The following is a 22374-nucleotide window of genomic DNA, read 5'->3' as shown; positions in this document are numbered from 1 at the left end:
GAGAAGCATCATTTGCCAGTAAGGTCCTGCTTTTTAAAAAAGCTCCTACTAAATCTGGATATTCCTCTTCCAGGGACGGCTTGCAGTGGTTTTGCAGTCTGTGGCAAATTTCTTCCAATGTCCTCCTGAAAGGACTAGTTGCGATAAGGAAGTGGTCAGCCAAGTACTCCTTGTAATTCAGAAGTGTCACTCACTTCTCTAGATACAGGAGACTTCAGCAGAGACCAATTCACTACAGTAGGACTTTTTCAACTTTGTAAAAATAAACGCTGGCATTTAAAGTTACCTTAAAAAAGCTAAGTAGCTGACTGTTGGTTGTCCATCTCCACAGAACACTTTCAAGCAGGGAGTTTATTTCTACATTGAATTTAACTTAAACCCAAAAAAGGGAACTTCTGTTTGCAAAGCAACTACTCAGGATGTGACTGTTGTTTCCTAATATAGCCATGTGACCTGGCTTTTTTTTTTTTTTTTTTAAAGACACTGCAAAAGAGCTAAATCCAGAGAATTTCGGTGAAACCACTCCATTGCCAAAACCTCAGAATGATCTTACTAACAAGCTGGATATCAGTCCTAACAACATTTCTTCTTTCCTTACGTAAGTGATCTATTTTATTGCTTTTCCATCCATTTAGAGACTTACTTTTTGATCTCCTCAGGTTGGTGAAATTATTTATTTCTCAGTCAGATTGCATGTACGTTGTTTTAAACTTTATTTTGAACACTGTTCCTTGGAGAAGGAACATTTGTTGAGACAGAGGGTATTCTGCTGAGCTTTCTAGCCAGTATTTCTTAGCATTAGTGCTAAAAGATCAGCTCTGTGCAGTCCAAAAGACACCATGAAGTTAAATATCTGCATCTTCACTAGTGAGATGGCAAAGGCTGCTGAGCATCCCCTTTGACACTGTGTAGGAAATATTACTTTGGTGCAGTATAAGGAAAATGTTGGTGCATGCTGTCTGCAAGTCACTTTTGGTCTCCGTGACTCTCACCTAGATGCTCTTGACTCAGGCTGCTTCTAGTGCTTCCTGCCAGCCCAAAGCAGGGCTTTCTCATCTGCACAACTTGCCTCTTACTTCATGGTTACTCACCTCCAGTTCAGGCAGGGAATGAGTGGGGCACACAGACAGCAAGGGCCAGCAGCAGTCATATCAACACGGGGACTGAGGGAGAGAACAGACGTAGCAGCAGATACAAACACACGGGTTTACGTCCATTACTGTGGTCTCTGAGAGGTTAGGTAATGGAGGCAGGCACCCTCTGGTGGCAAGAGCTTAATTTTTACCAAATGGACAACTCCCACACTACCCTACTTCATGCAAAAATTCATAGAAAATCCTTGTCTATTTTGGGGGAATTGCACAAGGGCAGTTTGCCCTACCTGAGACAGGAAGACCAGCTGTTCCAGCTTGCATCTACTGGATATTTGCTCCTGTCTTGGCTTCTGGAAGCTAAGCTCTCTGTAGGTCTACAGCAGTGCTCTATCCTCTTTGTCCTTCTCAAAGACGGCAGGGTAAAAGGACCCTAACAGGTCCTTGTCTTCCCTCTCACAGAGTATACATGGGAATTTATTTGTCCCTCTCTCTCTCCCACCTTCCGTTGGTACGTCAAGACCTCTGCACCTTTCCATAGGCACTTCCAACAGTCCAGAGGACGGGAGACTGCTCCCCACAGAGGACAAGGGCATGGGTAACCAGCTTCAGTTATTACAGATATGAGGAGAAAGTCAGCAACAATTGCACCCTAGGTCCTGATTCTCATCTGCTGTAATGAGAGGGCAGAGAGAAAAATCTGAGAAAATGAAGAAGGGGAAAAAAAATAGTTTTTATACATACATACACATATTTTATATGCATATATGTACCAGATAGAAGTAGAAGGCAGAAGAAGAAAAGGGACTAAGGTAAGTGCTGAGCACTGAGAAACAAGGCACACGTGTCACTGTTTATCTCTGCAGGTCAGGGCTAGACATTGTTCACAATACTTATTAAATAAGATGGAGAAAATGAGCTATTCCTGCTCCCTGCAGAGCTGAGCCTACACCCAAAACATACTCCACACCACATTTCTCCTTGTCTTGACCCAAGGACAGGACCCTGCATTAACACACTTACACAGCACAAGGCACAAGCAGAGCAGGACACTCCTCAGCTCAGAAGCTATTTTCTGCATAACCCTTCTCTGTACACAGAGGGCCTGAGGAAGACCAGGGCTGCTTAGGGATTCACAAAAACTACAGAGCAAGGACTCTCAATCTAGTCACAGCCTAATGTATTTATGTACCTGTTGATCACCCACTCAGCTGCTCCTGCTTTGGGGGAGGTAGCCACACTGGCAGAGGACTGCAGTGGGCCGAGAGGAGCAAACCCTTCCTCAGCTGCACACCTGGATCCAATACACCTGACAAAGCCTGATTCCTCAGGCATGCTGTCATGGAAAAGTTACATTTACTGTTTCCTTGTTCTCTTGCTGGCTCTAATGCGAGACCTGGCAGCTCATCTCTCTGCCAGTGACACACATGCAAAACATTTCCCAGGCCAGGCGGAGGCACACCCTGGCACTGATACCCCTTAACGGCCCTGACTGGCCTCACCTGGGGTCTCCCCACCTGGGGAAGGGACTGACGGCCCCAGGATGGCCTGAGATGGGGCCTGGGGCTGGGAAGGATGGGGCCAGGGCCACGAAGTCCTGTTAGTGCCTTTGGGCGCTGGCAAATTCACAGAAAAACTCGCCCCATGGGTGGAGGGCCCGAAGCCCCGTAACGCTAGCTGGATGTGCCGGGGTGCCATGGCCGCTCTCGGCCCCATATTCACCAGGCAGCTCGATACACCAGATACACGCCAAGGCCCCTTGTTAAGCCGCAGTACACATAGTAAGGACAACACCATCTGTTTGTGCTACTGTGCAAACTGTGTGTTACACACAAGTTGGGCATACGGGAGAGGTGAGAAAGCACCATCAGTTGCCTCAGGACTGTTCAAAAATGATCCACAAGTCACTCAAATACCAATATCGAATTCATCTGCAAAATTCTTTGACCCAAAAGCAAATATTCTCCAAGTTCAGAGAGTTTATTTCGGAGGTAGGATTTAGTCTAAATCCAGTATACAGAGAAAAGAGCCCATCAGAAAGCTGGAACGGGGAGGAGTGCTACAGAACATCTGCCATCATTTCTAATGGCTCTGTTCTGTGATGTTTGTATAGCTCCCCAAGAGATCTGAAATGAAGATGTGGTGTAGATTAAACAGTGACACATGTATCCTGTCTCTGGCCATGTCCATCCAGTTCTTTCCACCCAAGCAGAAACCAAAACAAACAGAAGCTGGCTATTCAACACTCCTCAGAAACAACTGGTATTTAAGCAGCATCCAGTAAATGGTATTAAACCTTAATTAAAACCATATTGAAACTATGAATTGAAAACATTCTCTCTACTCCTGTGGGCTTCCAGAGATTTTCCTCCCTTCCTTTTTAAAAAGAAACTAATAATTAAATCCCAATATATTAAACTGACCTACATAAAATATTCCATGTAAAATATTATTTCTGCCATAAAACACATAATCTGTCACTGGTTTAATTCCATTAGAAAGCATACATTAAGGTCTATGTATTATGATCATTAGGATAATAAAAGTAATACAATATCACTTTTATTATGTTTGAATTTAAAACATTCTTCATACCAGCACAAAGAATAATTAAGGGGATGGAAGAAAGAGTATTTTTTAAAATTTATAATGAAATAAATTCATAGCCGATAGCTAAGAAAACGTTTTTTTAATCTGGAAAATCAGGAGCTATGCTTCCACACCCACTGTGTAGTCTTAGACTTTTTTATTATTTCCTTTCCTTGTAACTTTGATTTTGATCATGTAGAGTAGTCAGCTCTTGGGATCATATCTGTGATTGGATTCCCTTCCCTCATACTCCACATTCCCATCTCTGAGTGTCATGTGATGGAGTATATTCCTGCTTGTATAAAATACGGTTCCAGGCATTTTGATTGTGAAGAAAGTTTAGGGAAAAAAAAAAAAGACTTTTAGCTCAGAATTATAGCTCCCAAAAAACATTTGGTTTAAAACTCTTTTTTTTTAAACTAGTCTCCAGATTTTTGGAGCTTGGCTCATAATCTATGAAAATTTGGGATTAGAAATGTGGCTAAGGCCAGGAAATAAAAAGAAATCTGTTCTGAGCCACTCAACATGTCAAATTTTTCTGACGTAATGGCAGAAGGCTTAGAGCCCACACTCAGTTTAAGAGAGATTTTCAGCAATCTGAAAATCAGACAGATGAAACAGATCAGATGGATCAGACCGATTTCTAAAAGGGTACCCAAAAAAGGCTATTTTGTAGCTTTTAGGATTGAAACAGTTATGCTTTAGATGTAAAAACAATCATGTTTCTAGCATTCATATTAATGGAAAAATAAGCCCCAGAAGCCCTAAGAATTACTTCTCAACAAGAAGTGGAGGAGAGAGAGAAGAAGGGAGCTAAGAGGGACGAAACTTGACTTATGATGTCCGAGAGCTTAGCATTGGGAAAAATGGATGCATTTAAGGCCTTAAAATCCCACCTGAGTTTTAAACAGATAATACTCTTTCATGGTTCCCCACCAGAGACTAAAATTCTTATTTTAGAATGAAAACACTGCTATCACAACATAAAATCATGTTTTCACAATTGTCCAAAAATTGGCATGCAGTGCACTCTTCCACATTCCTAGGATTTCCTCATTAACTGTACTGATAATATTCACTACTCTAGGGAGCCACAGATCTTTTTTAAGCTTTACCAGGATCAGCCATTCACCTTGGAATAGCCTGATACAGCACGCTCAGGTAAAAACAGGGCATTCTGTGTGATATCCTAACTGGCTGCAACATTTCCATTTCAGATTTCTGGAGAGCAAAGGTCTATGCCTCTGGAAATTCAGAGGAGGAAATAGGTGAGTTCCTGGTGAGATATTTGCTTCTAGACAGGAAGAGACACTAGGTGCAAAGAAAATATAACAAAAATGAATGTACTTAGAATGTACTTGTATGTATAGAAGATCATTTGCCCATTGTGTGCTTGTACTTTGCCTAGCACATCAGAGTCCTGCCCTGTAAGTAGGGCCTTTAAATGACTTTTGAGCAAACAGAATGAGCACAGGGGTGGCAGAGGCTGGAACCCCGCAGATCTTGAACAGAGGCACCCTTCAGTCCGACAGCTGAAAGCTGACCCTGGGTTGCACACAGTGATGCAGAAACACAGCATGGTTTATAAGCTACACTTAAAAATTCTCCTGCTCTCTCCTAGCAAAGACTTAAGGGCAGACTAGTCAGGCAGAGCAGGATGCTGAGGACTGGGCTATGAAGATTGTGCATGTGTGGGTCTGGGAAGCAGGAAACACAGCTGGGGAGGATAGAGAGTGAGTGGCAAGGGAGTGGGGCTCATGCAATCCACTTTGGGGAATATGTAGAGCCCTCGCTCTGAAACTCAACTGAGGCCAGTATACACCAAGGGCTAAACCTACTTAATCAACTTCAAACTGCATTGAGCCCCACAGCCACAGGTTCACGTGACAGTTTCACAGTGTGCAGGGGGCTGAGAGACTGGGGTGGTATGTGAGTCTTCTCAGTTACCCAGTCTGGCTCTGCATTAACAGCCCCTTCTGAAGAGTAGGTATGACCTTTCTTTTAAAAAAAGGAGGAGGGATCCATTTGAACTTTGGAATCTTGGTCTTATCACACCTGGAATACAAACAGCTGTACTTACTATTTAATGGTGTATATTCACTAGTTTGTTTTCAATTTTTTCAGATTTCACATATGTTATCATAGGAGTTACTCTGGGAACCTTTCTATCAGTTGCTTTTGTAGCAGTAATAATCTGTATGATCAGAAAAAATATGCTTGACAATGCCTTTGGAGGTAAGAAAAACATTCTCCTGATTTCTGGTCCAGAGATCTAGACATTCTTGTGTTCTGATACAGCAGATCTGAGCTTTGCTGCTAGGAAATTCATATGTATGAGCTGCAGCTCCAGTTTTCATATAGAGAACTGTTTTAAAAGCATCTGAGGTGCTGGAGTCCCTAGAACTGCAGATTCAAATATTAATATAGTCAGCTCAGCTCTTCAGCCTTACAAGAGAAATAGAATTCACTTCAGCTTACTGCCTGGGTATCCTTTCGAATAGTTCTCTTTTAAAACAAAATTCTATTTATTTAACATAAGTTAAAGATCCTATTGTACTTGCAGGATGGGTAAGGGGTTTGCTCACACTTCCTGGCCAAAATTACTATTTCTTTCACTGATTTTGGTCCTTCCCTTCTAATGTGACTGTCTGATATCAGGATGTGGTACTTAATGAATTTTCCATCAGAGTACACAGTGAAACTCCCTGTAACTTGTTAGTTGTGATTAGGTTCTCAGGTTGCCAGAGGAAAGCATGTTTTTTATTTAAAACAGATGAAAGCTCTTTAACCTAACATCATAACTGGTGGGAGTAACACCTCCATTTGCCTCTGGACCACAGGTTTACAACCGACAGTTCTAGATTCAACCCCCAGATTTAGAAGTGAAACTGAAAAACGTCCTTCATTTCAGTACACAGGAGTTAGTGAGAGGCAGAGTTTTTCCCAGGGATCTCCCCAGAGGCAGTGGTATTCAGTGCTCCTACATCCTCTGCACAGAGCTCCTCTTTGCTTTTTGAGAGAGATTTGTACTTTTGGTAACACATGAAAATTTGGATCAGAAGGAAATAATAGAACAAAATGGAGCAGCAAGGCAGTGTAATGAAATATGAGGAGAAATTATCCCCACTGAAAGAAAAGGGACTATAATAGAGGAGAAAGTTAGGGGACCAAAAGCATTACTCTCTGTATGGCATTTCCATGGTGAATTTGAAAAAGCTGCTTTTCACCTCTAGTCACATGCAAAGTGCCAATTCTACGCAATCTGCCTTTAGAAAACAAAGGAATTCTCATTAATGTAGCCAGTTTCTACCACAAAAAATGTGACAGAAATTAAACAAGGAACATGCAGGGAAGGAACCATGCAGACAGGATGTGACAGCATAGGATTAGGAACTGTCTGGCTATCCACTGTATCCGGACACATTTGCTTCTGTGACTAGATCTGCATTAATCCTCCTGTGACAAACGACAGGTGATTTCCCAGCATGCCAGAACCGTCTGACCCTACTAAGTCGGCAAAGCACCGTGACACACGGCTTCAACAGCAGGCACAGACTTCTGCTCAGTAAAAAGGAGAGTAGAGTAGTCTTAACCATTAAGCTTGGTATGAACTAAACTGTCTGAGCTCACCTGGTCCAGTACTGGAATGCAGGTCTTTCGAAGGATAATTCTGCAACCTGAACTCCCCAAGTACTCCATGAGGACACCAATGACAATGAAATGCTGCTTTCTGTAGGACAAGTGGCTGATGCTTTCTTTATTGGCACTGCACTGCAGTGCTAACGGGAGACTGCTTCCTCTTAATTCTCATTAAGCATCTGTCCTCATAGTTTTTCCTCATGACACTCTGGGAACGTACCACACTCAAAATAGCCAAAATATTAACAAAGTTACAGTCTTGAAAAAACTGATATCAGATATTCCAGCTGGAAGAATTAAGAAGGGCTTAGGAAGGTTGCATGGCACCACTAATATCAAAGAGTTTGGCCTCAAAAAGGATGGCTGGATCTTTACCCACTTTACCTACATTAACTAAGTTCTTCTGGTTTCGTACTCACAACTTCTGAACAGGCTTATCACCAGTCTGTTCCTGGTGTCTTAACTAACCATATTTTCCTATTCTCTCTTTAGAATCAGATGGCAAAATGGATAGAAGGTAAGACTCCTTGCTCCTGGTGTTTTCCAAGGTCTAGTGGAACATACAAACTGTAATGTTTAATTACTCTCTCTCTTTATGCATAATGCTTACCCACAACTGTGATTTCCACAATATATAACATATATGCAAGCCTCTGGAGAATCATGACACCTATCATGATATCTACTGGAGCTGCATGGAAAAAGGATGTTCCATATAACAGAGGATTTTGACATTTCAGAATTAGGAAAGAAATCTCAGCAGACCGAGATTCTTTCTAAAAAAAAAATCCCTTGAACACTTTTGATGTTGATGTTTTAGTTTGTGCTACATATTATAATAGCAAGCTCACAAAAAAGAAAGCATTTTTGAGGGCTGCAAGCCAAAGACCTTGTTTCAAAGGTGCTGAAGTTGGACGTTCTTTGGTATTGCTAGAACTTTTCAACATTTTATCTGAAACAAAGTTTGACTATATTGACATATTTGACTATATTGACACTTTAGATTTAAACAAAAATGTGTAATTCAGGTCAAATGGCTTCATCAAAATTTTCCCAAACACTGTGACTAGATCTCGATTCTGGGAACTGCCTTCAACAGACCTTACAGAGCAAGGCCACGCAGTGGTCATTCCTGCTGCAAGGGATGCATTTTTGCCCTTCACCTTCCTCCCTCCTACCAGGCATGGTGAGAGCCTCCTCCACAGGCACAAGAGGCAGTGCTAGACTGCCTAGACAATCGCCGCTCCTCATCTCCTCTGAGGAGTGGGCAGTAGCGTGGAGATGTACACAGGGGTCTGCAAGTTGTCCTTTGGATCATGGTAACCCACATGTATAGATATGTTTTGCTTCCCTGTAAGATTTTATAAATGAGTAAAAAAATGCATGAATTAATCAGCATTCTCATGAACTGAAGGCAGCAGCTGTACTCAATGACCTGAAAAAAAGGCTCTTGGCCTCTCTGGGGGAGGTGGATAGAAGCACTAATGGGCTTGTCCCCATCAGGGTCATTCTTCATAGAGGCTAAACAACATATGTAAACACTCAGCTGAAGATCAAAACAAGAGCTCTCTTTACAGAAAGTACTCCAGTGTTTTGCCTAACGGAGCAGGGCCCCAGTCATGCAGCATCTGTCATTATCCCGGGGAGACTGTTCCACAGCCTAACACAGCTAACTCTCACAAAATGTTTTCTTTTTAGTAACACGTTGTGCTCAGTCTGTTCTCTTACAAAACACTCAAATTTTCTGTATATCAGCCTAAAATAAATTAGGACTTTCATGTGGCCAGGAGAGAGAAAAGATGTGTTTATACAATGCCCAGTAAGCTATTTCTGATGTATTAAGGGGAATATAGACACAGAAAGGAACAACAAAAAAAGACTAAAACAGAAAACTCAGGAGATTAAAGTCTAGAGGGAAAAGGTCATAAAGGGAATAGAGGGACAAAGACAAGAAGAGACATAGAAGAAAGTGGATTTACCATCTGTATTTCTTCCAGGCTTACTGCTATGATCTATGAAACTGGCCCAGATTGCACTTTGCTTTTCTACCCTCCATGCTGTTTATTATGTGTGATATTTTCCTTCAAAGACATTTTGAGCATCTATCATATCATCTTCTTTCTAGAGGAAGTGACTGACTTTGTCATGGTAGCAAAATTTAACATTTTTAATGACGTGCTTACATTGACCTTTTTGATGATTCTGTGTTCTAATCTCCAAGCATTAGGTAGAGATAAGGTAGAGAGAAATCCCTTGTTTCATGTTAAAATTCTGGTCTGAAGGCTGGAAACATGACACAATGCACACAAACTCTCTCACTCAGAACCACCACCACAGACAAAGGAGAGAAACTGCAATCCCACAATGTTTTGCAGCAAAACTATGCATGCTAATTTTTTTTTCTAAGCAGAAGACAATTTGAAATCCAACATCTCTTCTTTAATCAGTTGTACTTTTCAATTCTACTGTGACAGTGAGTAGTTTACTGACAAATCTTTGGTCTTGTTTACCTCAAGACATCTATGTATTATTACCCCTTGGTGAATCATTAAGGGATTCTGTAGTACAGATGCTAATCTGAGGAAAAAATATAGCCTTCTACTGATTTTGAGGAAAACTGACACTGACAGTAGAAATATTACTAGGGCCATAGAAAATGAATTTAAAAAATGCGGCTATATCTTAATCCATAGCACGTTGGTTTGTAGTAAAAAAAAAAAGAAGTGAATGTGTGATTTAATCTTCAGTAACCAAAAAATACACAGCCAATTCTTGTTTATCTGCTACAATGATGGAGTGGTTTAACCCTGATAAAGCAACACCACAGATGACGCATCTAAGAACTTACAAAGCGGGTATAATCGGGAAGGTTAATGATAATACTGATGTGAAGTGCAGATATCCTTGAGATAGCATCAATTTTAGCACAAAAGTACATATGATGTAGTGTTTTATAAACAAAGCAATACCGTTCCACATCTCAGACAGCTGATGCAGAATTAGCTTCATTGTTTTTGCATCATCATTCGTCTGTTCTGCAACCCAAGCAGTCTACTCACAGAAAATGAAGGGGAGATAAAGCATGCAGGACTCCGTGTAGTATTTCATCTTTTCTCCTAGCCTTCCTCAGAGCAGGACCTTTCCGTAAGGTAAAATTTGTGTTGCCATTATACTGGCCTATTCCGGATTGGAATATTTTAAAGGTGGGGAATGGACCTTTATAGTACAGGTAGTAACTGGAGTATGTGATAACTTTCCACGGGACTCTCAACAATGTCGGCATCTCCTCTTTGTAGGACCAAATTTGACACAAAGATATGGTCATATATGCTGTATTTTGGATACCAACAGTCTTAATCTAACTTGTTGAGGATGTTTGTACATCTCTCAAAGGAGAGATAGGAAGTAGCTGTTCTTCTTAAAGTAACAAACAAACAAAAAAATCCCCAAACCAAAACCACTGATTCCCTGAAAACAGCATTGAGGTATTAATTGTATTGAGCTTTACAAGTGCTGCAGTATTACAAGTACTGAAGAGTTTCTTCAAGAACATCCAAGCTGTGTGTTCATTTTTGTCTGATTTATTCTTCCCCATAGGCCAAGGGAATAGTTTCCCATTTATTGAGGTCACTGGAGAGACAAGTGATAATTAGGTCTAAACCAATTTTAAATACTTGCTTCAATTCCATGGAGATTCTAATTCACAGCATTTTTAGGCCGGTGGCTAGTCCTGGAAAACCCTTTGATGAAGCAAAGTCCACCATCTGAAATTACCTGGTCTTAGACTTATGCCAGGCAATCATACAGGCAAATGAATACATGAAGCCTTCACTGATATCTAGTAATCGACATATGACCCCTTTAGGACTGAAGAGGAGAACTGGCATATCATCTGCAGACAATTTTCTGCTCAACAAGTGATAGTTATTAGTGTTTGTTCAGAAGAAAAGTTTCAGATGACTGATAAAGCACTCACTGAACTCACGTTCAGCCAAATTTTCCTTTAAATTCCATCCCGTAATTCCCACAAGTGCCTCAAGCCTCCCAATAACTTCTCTCCCTAGCTGGGACACATGCTGAGTGGGTGTCACCCAGCACAGCGTCATCGTCATCGTCATCGCAGTCAGTGGAGTCGCACAGACTCCTAGCAATGGGAGGCCTCGGGGCAGACAATCTTCCTGTATGGCAGAACTCTGATTAGCTGATATTGAACCTAACCAGGATATGGTAAGATCATGTTTACACTTAAATCAGGAAGCATTGTGATCAGTCTCCACCTTGGTGGGTTCCAAAATATTTAAAAGACAAGTGTTTCTAGCCCCACATGACATTGGCAGCTCATTGTGAAGTAATTAACAGCATTTATCACTTTATTTACTCAGGTCTATAACATTATGATTCAAACAATCAATTCATAATGGGATGCCCTTAAACTCAATGGGGTATTTACTAATACTTGAGAAGAGTAAGAGGTTTGAGGCAGGCTGCTGTCAGCTAACAAAACAGTAATTTAGATGTCAACTGACAATTATTTAATGTCCTTTCTTTTAATTAATAGCTCATGTCAGTCTCAAATGCCATCTTGGTGTAAGCTTGGTAAATTATAATTCCTAAATTTCATGCAAGTTTAATGTATTAATAAAAATGTCTGGGCACATTTAATGTTAGCAATATTTTGAGTTAACTACAGTGCATGGCAGCCAGATTTATTTTGACAGAAGGAGACAAAGAAAGAGGCATAGAGAGACAAGGAGAAGGATGGAGAGACAGGGATATAGAAGTTTACTAAAGGGGAAAAGGTACATATTTTAAACCTGCTGCAATAGCAAAAAGGAACATGTTGCCTGAAAGCATCCTGAGCAACAACAAATACCAAAACTGCCCATGCAGCTCACTGGGTTCCACAGTCACCCCTGTAAATCACTCGGCATGAGCTCAGGTTTTAAATGCAATGCACAAGTCATTTTGATATTTGAGAGAGGAGAGAAGGAGCTTGGGCACTGCACAGCCCAGGTGCCAAGCATATCAATGATTTTCTTTTGCTACCCAGAGTAGCATCTAGATATTCTCTTGTGTTTTCCCACTAGACTTCTTCCAAGGGACTAATTTCTCTTTCTTTTGCTAGACTATGCTGGTGAAATACAGTGTACTCCTGAGAATTACAGCCTCTTTAGACAAACAGAGTTGGGCTTGGGACTAAGCTAAGTGCATCTTTTTTGCTGTTTTCTGCATGGAATCACAACTGCTCAGCTGCATGTCACAGTCCTTGCACTGTTCTCAGCTAACGGAGAACTTCCCTTAGGCTGGGGCAGGCTGTGCCTTTTGACAGGAAAAGCCCTCTTTTTTCTTCTGAGCACAGATTATCTATGCATTCCAGGCATGAGCAATGCACTGATCTTGTAATACCAAATTTCTGTAACCAAGGGTAATGCCAGTGGGTAAGTTCTAGCCTATAACTTACTTCTTAAATTACTGTAATTGAAAGCAGCTTCCATGGAAGGCAAGTCTCCTTTCTCCTTACGCCCCCATGGACCAGACATAAGGGATCATTCACTAGCAACAGATGATATAATGCTGCACACAGTGACACTGTGAATTCCCATGTGCGTGAGGGTTCACCACAGCTCCCAAGAACATGCAGTGAGTTCTGGTGTGCTGCCCACGACCACTTGCATCTCCAGCACAGAGATATTTCCCTGGGAGATCAGGTCCAGAACGGCACCCTTCATTTTAGCCAGCTCAGCTCAGCGGATGGCGCATTTTAGCCTGGCCACTTCAGCGGGTGGTACGTGCAACGATGGGCTTGCCGTTCTCTCCCACTGAGCCTCCCTGTTTAACAAAAGTGAATGACAGTTGCAGAGTGCAACAACCATTCTGTACAAATTGAGTGGGACTCTCAGGCTGCCGGCAAACTGCAAAGGGCCTTCAGCTGAACTAAGTCTGCAAACCCATGTTAAATGATAACCTTTGAGGCTGAGACAGAGTTCAAAGTCATGGCTCATTTCTTCCACTTAACCTCCCCCTCAGAAGCCAAGGAGAAACAGTCATCCCATCCTGAAAGCCTCCAGTCTGCACGTTGTCTAACTCTAAAAATAGCACTATGGATTAAATAGGAGGTGAAATCATCCACTTGGAAAATATAAACATCAGAGATGGATGACACTGCAAAGACTAGGTTTGGACAAACAAGCACACGTTTAGATGTTGAGCTGCACTTTCTTCCAAGTAGCAGAGCTGTCTCAGCCTATGTATGTGAGCCAAGAACCTTTTTCCTAGCATTTGGCCATGCCTGGGTCTATACTCAGCTGCACCAACAAGTAGTGGTAATGAACGTAACAGGATCTGATCTAACAGCCTCAGAGCCTCCAAGCAAGTTTAGAGTGAGACAGAAAGAATATCCTCCTATTTTGGAGAGGAAAACAGTTCTTAGTTTTGTTTTGATCTACATAACCCAAACTGGTCTATAATACTGTGGATCGCAGAAGGCACCAGCTGCCAAACAGGAAGCCAATCAAGTAAACATAAGTCATATCACTGATATTATTAGCTGCAAATGAGAGGTATAGTTTTTCTAATCACTGGAGTTTGAACTCACAAATAAATTTAAGTGAAGACCTAGTTTTGATATTAGGGTACCTGAGAGAGTCACAAGTGGGAGTCCTTTGGAAACCAGGGCCATTCATTGGAATTCATGAATTCAAATCCATAAGTAAATATTCATTTAAATAAAAGAGACCTTGCCCTTAGCTGAATGTATCTCAGGAAGAGCAGTGCACAAGGAAAAAGGATCAGGATTTACAATGCAGTCTGTGAGGGATGCAGGGCTTTGAAATGCATCACATTGACTCAGATACTGCGTAAACTATTCACATTCAACATTATATGTTACTTCTCCACCTAGTAAGGGATACTGTCTTGGCCACTCTGCTCTCCATTGAAATCATATCTGCTTAAGATGCAAACACATACCACCGCTGTACTATAGACAAGTTCACAGGTAAAAGTACTTGAAATACCAGGATGCCAAAAATACATCTGCAAAAGAAATTGCTTTTTATCAATTTCTAATCAGAGTAGCTAAGATTTCTTCTCCAAAGGAGATTTTCTCTGGAAAGAAAAGAGTACAAAAAGAGTAGGAAACGGTGACCTTTATTGGTTGTTCTAACCCATGCTCTTCTGGACTCATGGAGCAAGCCAAACTGAGTTTCAGTGCTGCAGTTCCTCTCGGCGGGAGCTGTGACCAGTCCAAAGTAGCCTTCTCACACCTTCTTAAAGCATCTGATAACAACAGAAGTGAAGCATCAAAAGGAAGAGGATTAGCAGTAACCTACATGCATACCTGTCCTCTCTGAAGCTTTAGCAATCCACACCAATCCAGGCAGGCCTAACTTCCTCAGGGCCACTGAGTGAATCTGTCTTTGCTTTTCTAAAACAAACCTTTCTTTTTCTCCTCTCCCAGGAATACTCTTTTTAAAAAACTATGATGGTCAGCGACTTTTTCTGGGATCTGGAGAAAATCAGTCATTAGATTCACCAGAATCTTTGACATATCTGGAGTCAAAGATTTTAATGTTTTCCCTTAACATCCCTCAGCTATCTCTTGAATGATTTATCATGAGCTTTTCTTTTACTTGCCACTCATTTTTCTCTCAGCAACCTTTCACAAGGTCTTTCATTCTCCAACTCATATGTTACACAAACACCCCAATCAAAGGATCAGCATACACTTTTCCTAACTTATTATGCGTTTACAAGAAAGGGAAAGCAAAGACAGCAAAGACACTTAGCCTCTACACTCTAAATAAGCACCACAGAGAAGGCTTCTGCTTTGCCAAACCAATCAAAAATGGTTTCTCTGTGGCTGGCTTTGACCGCAAAACTCCCTCTCCTTGTCACCATCACCAAACATCAGCAATGAACAGTTACAGGGAGAGTGGAAGTGCAAGATAACTTGGAGAGCTGCAGAACACTTAGGCAGAAGCACCAGAGTTTGCACTTCACTAAGCAGCAGGTACTGCCTGCGTGTGATGACTCCAGCCCTGCTGATGCACTGGAGCAGGCCTGATTCCTCGCTGAACACTGTAGGCATTGGTGGGTGGCTGACAGACCACAGGCTCTATTCACTGCAGCCATGATTTGCTAGTACAGGTTTTCTCAGGATCCATCCTGGGAACTGAGTTCAGTGAAAAATCTTTAAAAGCTACCCAAATGCCATGCTAATGCATGGCATTGCAAGTAAACATACATATGAACAGTCAGCGATGGCCTAAAGGACTCCACATGCATTAGTGTAAATGTAAAGAAACAAGAAAATGCCCTCAGAAATGGCTGTCTCAACTCCTTGCACAGACACATTTGCAAAAACAAAGTGTAAATATCCATTCTATGTTGAGGCAACAACCACCCACGGACAGAGCGGTAAACTGGCTCCTGGTTCTGGAACTGGTTCTGGAACTACCTGGTTCTGTCACCATCCTGTCTAGCAGAACTTGTTCTTCTGACCAACCTTCAACGTGCTACTTTGTCTCAAGTTACCCTTTTTGTCAAATGAAATTAATCTTTATATCACATACTCAGAAACAAAGACACTAGGCTTTGCACCGCTCTAGGAACACAGGGCTTTAAAAAGCAGCACAAAGACAATCTGTGGGCACCTCCGGGCCCTGGTTTCTCTTAACACCATTCCTGCTTGGAGGGAAAACTTCACACACAAACACACACACACACACACACACACACACACACACACACAGAGGCAGTTTTATATACATACATATATATTGGCCAGACTGCCAGAGTGAAAGTAATTCATTATACCCTTTCCAAGATACAGCATACTTCACTCATGCTAGCTACCAGCCTGAAGGGCAGAGCCACACTTCTAGCTATTTTTGCTCCTGCCTGGCCACTCTCCACATGCTCTGGGAAAGCATCTGGCCCAGGATTCCTCTGCTCTCTGGAGAGCTGGGGCTGCCTTTGCGGTTGACCTTTTCACAGCTGCCAAATGGAGAGGAATCCTTATTCCTTCCTACTCCTCTGCACAACTGTTTGAGGCTAGTCTTGAATAGCTCTAAATCATTTGATTGTGAGAGTTGGTCCCAAACTGCTGAGTCAAGAGAATGCATTCGTGGCAATATCCAGACACCTGTTGGAGGCAATTTCTTCCAGAGCCATCCCGGTCTCTGCTGGCCAACATGCTGGTGCCACTGATTCCAGCAATAGCTGAGTAACTCTACCTTTCCCTGGAGCTACTGCAAAACAGAAATGCTTCTGAAAGACTACCTACCTTCTTGAGTCCTGCCAAGAGACACGCAGGGTAACACCGATACTAGATGCCACTGAGCAGGTAGCCTCCCGCCCCCAAGGAGTGCCCGTCTGCCATTCAGACCAAGCAGCTTCATGCTGACTTGGGCTGGTCAGGAGGAAAGAGAGGTGACAACATGGGTTTAGCTAGGAATGAAAGCGCTATCATCTCTAAAAGATAAATAACTTCAGAAATAAAACAAAACAAGGCCTCCCGAAGCAAAAGACTCAGAATGCCACAGGTCTTGACTAGAAGAAAGCGCCATCAAATCAGAGCTCCTGCATAGTCCAGCTCACAGAATTTCCTGCATCCCAGTTGAGTTACTGGGTAAGTTCACACTGAACAAATGAAAAGGAATCTTTAACTTTGCATTCATTATGAAGCTTTTTCCAGTGACTTCTCAGAAAGGATTATTTATAAACCCTCTTTTAAGCTCAGGTATATAGTCTGTCAGATCATTTTCTTTCAATTCTATGGCCTCTTACTTTCCAAGATTTATGCTCTGAAGGACCTGTGCTAGGTATCAGCAAAACTAATTTACTAGAACAAATGGCAAGCTGAAAGAAATGAGCAAGTATCACAGAAAGTGATGCTGACTTTTACCCTGTGGGATGCAAAAGTTTGGGGACCCCTGAACTATTTCTAAGGGTTTATAGAAGTTAATAAGCTTAAAAGCTCTCAATATGGGTGTAAATTGAGTTTAAAGACACTTCATAGAGCCCCACAGTTTAAATGAAAAGGACTTGTAAATAGAAAAAGACTGAAAATCACTGGCTGAAAAGTAGTAAGGGTGTTTGGGGTTTTTTTTTGTCCTTAAAGAAAAACCCTGACACACTGCCAGATCTGATTTACTGCAGTCACAGAAATGCTTGTGCTGGCACAGGAAAGGAGGAGGAGGGGGGTGGGAGCTGGAGACAAGAGGAGGAGTATTACTACCTCTTTAGGTGGCAATGTTGCTTTTAAAGTGTCTGTAAACTAGCACCTTTGGGTGAGCTTCCACCCCTACTTGCAGGAGAGTTGAGTGTGAACGTTCCCAAGGACGGTGCCACCCCCAAAGCCAGTCCTGCTCTGCCCTGACCCACCTGGAGCTTTCCCCTCCCTCCCAGCCCAGCTGCAGGTTCTCATCAGGCAGCCACACAGCTCCATGGCCATGAGAAATGGCCCTGCTGAAAATCTACATGACATAAAGTAAAGATGATTTTTAGAGAAATCAGGCTATTTGAGAGCAGCCAGCACAAGGGAAGTGATGACATTTTACAGCCGAGGTGGCAGAGGAGGCTGAACCATCCTTTTCTGCAGCGACTGCCATTGTAAATGGTGTAACGGCAGCCTGACTATATGAGCAAGAAAGCCATTGTCTTTAAGTGACTTACGTGATTACATTGGGTTGCATGAAAGAGAGCATCAGCCTCCAAACTAGTCTATTTTTATTCTCTTGTATGCACAGAATTAGAATTACTTAAGATGAGGCCAGAGACACACAGGTGCTTGGAAGGGCAGCAACACTGAGAGACAGCAGATCTCTGCCACTTTCTCCTGCCCCAGCACAAGCAGGGGAAGGTGTCAAGTGGGCATCCTTGAACCTGCTTCACTGTGATTCACTCCAGCTAAGCTCAAATCAGCTTGCACTGGCCGCCTTCTTTCTTCCAAACTCATTCAGCAGTGGACTGCATGTCCAGTTTAAACTACAAAGGTGAGAATCAGGTCTTAACTGCATCTTAAGGACATTAATGGTTAGTGCAGTGAATTTCGCATTAACAGAAAATTTCAGAATAAAAAAACACGTGACAAAGTTTCTCTCAGAGAAGGAAATAAGATTGAGGCAAATTACAAGAAACATGTCCCTGCTTGCCAAATCTCCTAAGTCTTCTCTTTTTAGCAAAGTCATCAGAAAACGCTTCAGTAGTATTGAAGGAAAGGGACTACGATGAATACAAATTCCCAGTTGAGTCATGAGATCTAAAGATGTAAACAAGTTGAAGGCTGTGAGGCACAGAAAGGTCTTACTTCCAGGCACTGACACTAGATGGAGTAAAACTGAATAAAAGATTCAAGCGCAGTGAAGAAAGGAAGAAAAGTTCCTGTATTTTGCCAGCTTCTAACCTGATGATGTTCTGAACGTTCATTTGTGATTACTGCTCCTAAAGTCGTAATTAATGTCTCACTCTCTATACTTTGCAGGTCAAATATGGGATCAAGTCAGAACAGGTATGTTCCAGAGAAAGGGTGAGTCTGATGGAGCAGGAAGGGTGGAGTGACAGTGCTAGGGAGACACAGTGTCAGAGAGTATTTGCAAAGCCACATTGACCAGAGTAACGTACAGAGACAAACAGAGGAAATTCAGCCAGCAATAAAGGCTGTGGGGTTATCCGAGGTCCCACAGGCACCCAGAGCACCTTGATCTGCCTGTCTGTACCACAGACACTCCACATGGCCCGAGGCAAGTCATTTAGCGGCCTTGTCCTCCAGCTGTAAACCTGGAATACTGTAACATAAGGCCAAGACATATCGCAAGGCTCTCTGCTTTACGGCACGGCTGTGCTGCAGTGCTGCTACCCCACATTAGCAGCTGCTCCAAGGAGCAACCTCTCGCAGAGACGCAGCCACACGATGGATCCAGGAGCTGCTGAGCTGCTCCCTCCCTGCGTGACAGGGCAATACCAGGGGAGCCGGGGAAATGGCGATGCATCCTGAGCCTGTAACACTGCTGTAGGCTACAAGGACCCCTCTAGAGGTGTTTCTCTCCGCTGATTACTGAGGAGTCCTGGATGAAATCTAGGCACCTACATTTTAGACAGCTGAAGTTCAGTGAGGCAAATCCTTTCATATTTCCAGAGCATTGTACAAATGTTAACTAACCTTCACAATCTTCAGAGGAAAGTAGGTCAGCTAGTAGTCACCTGCCGGCTGCTGGAGAGATGGAAGCCCAGAAGTGAAACCACACAGCAAAGCCACACATCAAGGCAGCTTCAAAGAGGCGGTCAGGCCACATGACTTCCCACTTTCTACCTCCGCAGTACGAGCAGTCCCCCAAGCAGGATGCTGCCGTAACACGCATTGCTCACTGCAGGCGGACTCCTGTGGGATAGCGAGGAGGGCAGCTGGAAGTCACCACCATAGCCAGAATTATACTTCTGTTGTGTTAGCTCACTTAAGAAAAACAAATACTCCAAAGATACAAAGAAACACTTAGGAAAAAAGTTAAGTGGAAGGAACTTCATGAATGTAACTACAGTGGCTCCAATAGCAATTTTGTAGATTTCCTGTGATTTTTATCTCTCTGTGTCCCAATTCTATTTTTACAGTGGTGCTATAGATCATTCCAGGCAAAAAAAAAAAAAAAAAAAAAAAAAAAAAAAGCCAGAAATTACAGAAGTAACTGTTAACTTGCAATGTCTTCTTCTTTTCAGAGAAGATGCCAACATATCAGGGCAAAAAAGTACAAATGATCAATAATCCTTTTGCAATCAACAGTTACCTAGTCTGAGGATCAATGGAAGTCTCTTGGCCACAGGCAGGAATCTCACCAACAGCAATTCCTTTGCTTGTTCTGTAATTGAAAGACTGACTGATTGATTACAGGAAGAGTTTACAGTGTATACTAACTTCAGTCATCTGCGCACAAAAAGCCTGCAATCCCCAATACTACGGATATGAACAAAATGTATGAGGAAAATAGAAAAGATGACATCTGCTCATTAATAGGCCCTGTTTAGCCTGGGATAAGTATATGATTGATTTCTAAAATCAATTAAATCCAGAGTATTCAAAAAGCTAGCAATACATTTCAACAGAATTCATAGCCACACTCATACTTCCAGTAAGGCAAATCATGAATGAAGTGACTCAGAAAATCAGTCATCTGAGGTCAAGCAAAGCAAGATTTCTCAAGTTTTTCAGGAAAAAAGTTTTGCGTTGATCTAAAAATATTTCATTCACGCTAAAGTGATATCTCTTTTTAGCTTTAGGATTGGCTTATTTTGTTTAACTTTAGGCCATGATGCTAATTTCAGTCACTTCAAATGAACTGGGGTCATTTAAAATGAAAAATATCACTTTGAAGTTTTAACATTTTGATTTTAGAACCTTGAAATCAAAACAGTTTTTTATACCCCAGATAAAAAGTTTCTGGACATCTGAAATGAAACATTTCATCTCAACATTCTACAAACGAGCTAAGCGGACATTTCCAAAGTCACCCTATCCTTATTTTTAATATAAAATAATTCACTCAGATAAATAAATTCAATCAGAACTAAATCCAGCCTCCCACCCCTCCATTCTTGTTTTAGCTTCGTATATTCTGTTGAGTCTGTATTCATCAAAACTGCTTTGCCCAGCTCCAATTACAAGCCCTTTACAGGACGAGTGACAAGAAGAAAAATGAGAGCTTTGTCTCAGAACATTTTAAATAGTTTAAATAATTTTAAATTGATTAAACCCACACTATTTTGTAAACACACCCCAACTTTTACAAAAAGGCTATGGTCTTCATCTCAGTTAAGAAAATAACTCTATAGATGCAGATTCTTCCTATTCCGTTGGTTGTAAGCCACTTCTTTCAAAAGTTCAGCAATTCACCTAAATGCTTCATCATAACAGATATTATCATCACAAGGTTCAAGAAAAGCAGCAAGTTTTTTGTGTTTCAAACCAGGATTTACTTTCAGCTCCTAAAGACAGGGCAGCACGTGTCCGCTGCGGGTGCCCTGGGAGCAGAGCTGGCACAACGTGCATGCCGAGCGGCCTCTGCTGTTCTCACCACTCTCAGAAAACCCAGCAGGAGCCAGAGGCTTGAAAGACTCAGGTAGATGGCTTGCACAAAATTAGATAATGTCACAATATTGCACATAGCTGCAATACATTCTGCATTGCAGGATGACTCCAAAGGGGACATGCTATTTTACTGAATCTCTAGCCAGATCTGAAGACCACAAACTGTAAATAAATCTAAGCTTTTAGCTCAAGTTGCTATCTGTGGGCATGTGGATTTTTTAATCTGTCATCTAGCATCCGTTCCTAAGGTTAACTTGTGAGTCAGTTTCTCCTCGCAGTTACACTAATCTCAAATCAAAATAAATTAATTTTTTTCCAGTTCTTTGCCACCATAATATAGCAAAAGTCATTCAATTTAGGAAAAAAGTGATTGTTAAACTGAAGTCCAACCTGGAAGCTGTGTGTCTTATCAAGAAATATGACTTGAAAAAAATGTGGAAACCCGGGCCCCCATCCAATAATCAACTTTCAGACTGTGAACAGCCGCAGTTAGCCCCACAGGCTAGAGGCAGAGCTGATGTGCTGAGCCAGGGGCTTAGGGTCAGCGCACTGCCAGATCATAAGAACAGATATCTCAAGATTTTGTTTCTATGAAGAATAAACTACCAACTTGTTATTGTAACTGAAAAGATTTTTTTTTCTGAGTTTAGCAAACCAGGTAATTTTCCAAATGTGAAAAGGAAGGTATGTTATATTTTCCCCCATATTTTAGATAACAAGATGTAAAGTTTATTTCACAGAAAAGTGATATATTGGAATGATTTGCCTGTATTCCCTAGGTGTCTGTTACCCAATTCAGTAACACTGCAGTTCATTAGCAGCATTTGCTAACAGATAAACTAAAGCTGTAATGTGATACTTGTAAGTAATTGTGTATGCGTACATGTGTAAGTGAATAAACCATCTTGTAAGGTATCTGTTAATTGATTTGCTTCCTTTAGTACCATTTTAATTAAGACTTGGAACAGAGGAGAG

General features: G+C 41.8%; 1 protein-coding gene across 1 annotated transcript; it reads left to right on the top strand.

Moving 5' to 3' along the window:
- The first annotated feature begins 472 nt into the window (after positions 1-472).
- TMEM273 (transmembrane protein 273) lies at positions 473-22314 on the top strand. The gene is made up of 6 exons (XM_026109969.2): positions 473-598; positions 4898-4948; positions 5805-5915; positions 7812-7836; positions 18805-18831; positions 20034-22314. Exons 1-6 carry the CDS (start codon positions 544-546, stop codon positions 20077-20079), a joined length of 315 nt encoding a protein of 104 aa, XP_025965754.1. The 5' UTR covers positions 473-543; the 3' UTR covers positions 20080-22314.
- Positions 22315-22374: the final 60 nt, after the last annotated feature.

This window comes from Dromaius novaehollandiae, chromosome 6, assembly GCF_036370855.1.
Source record: "Dromaius novaehollandiae isolate bDroNov1 chromosome 6, bDroNov1.hap1, whole genome shotgun sequence".
NCBI lineage: Eukaryota > Metazoa > Chordata > Aves > Casuariiformes > Dromaiidae > Dromaius > Dromaius novaehollandiae.
This window is presented reverse-complemented; position numbering and strand designations above follow the sequence as displayed.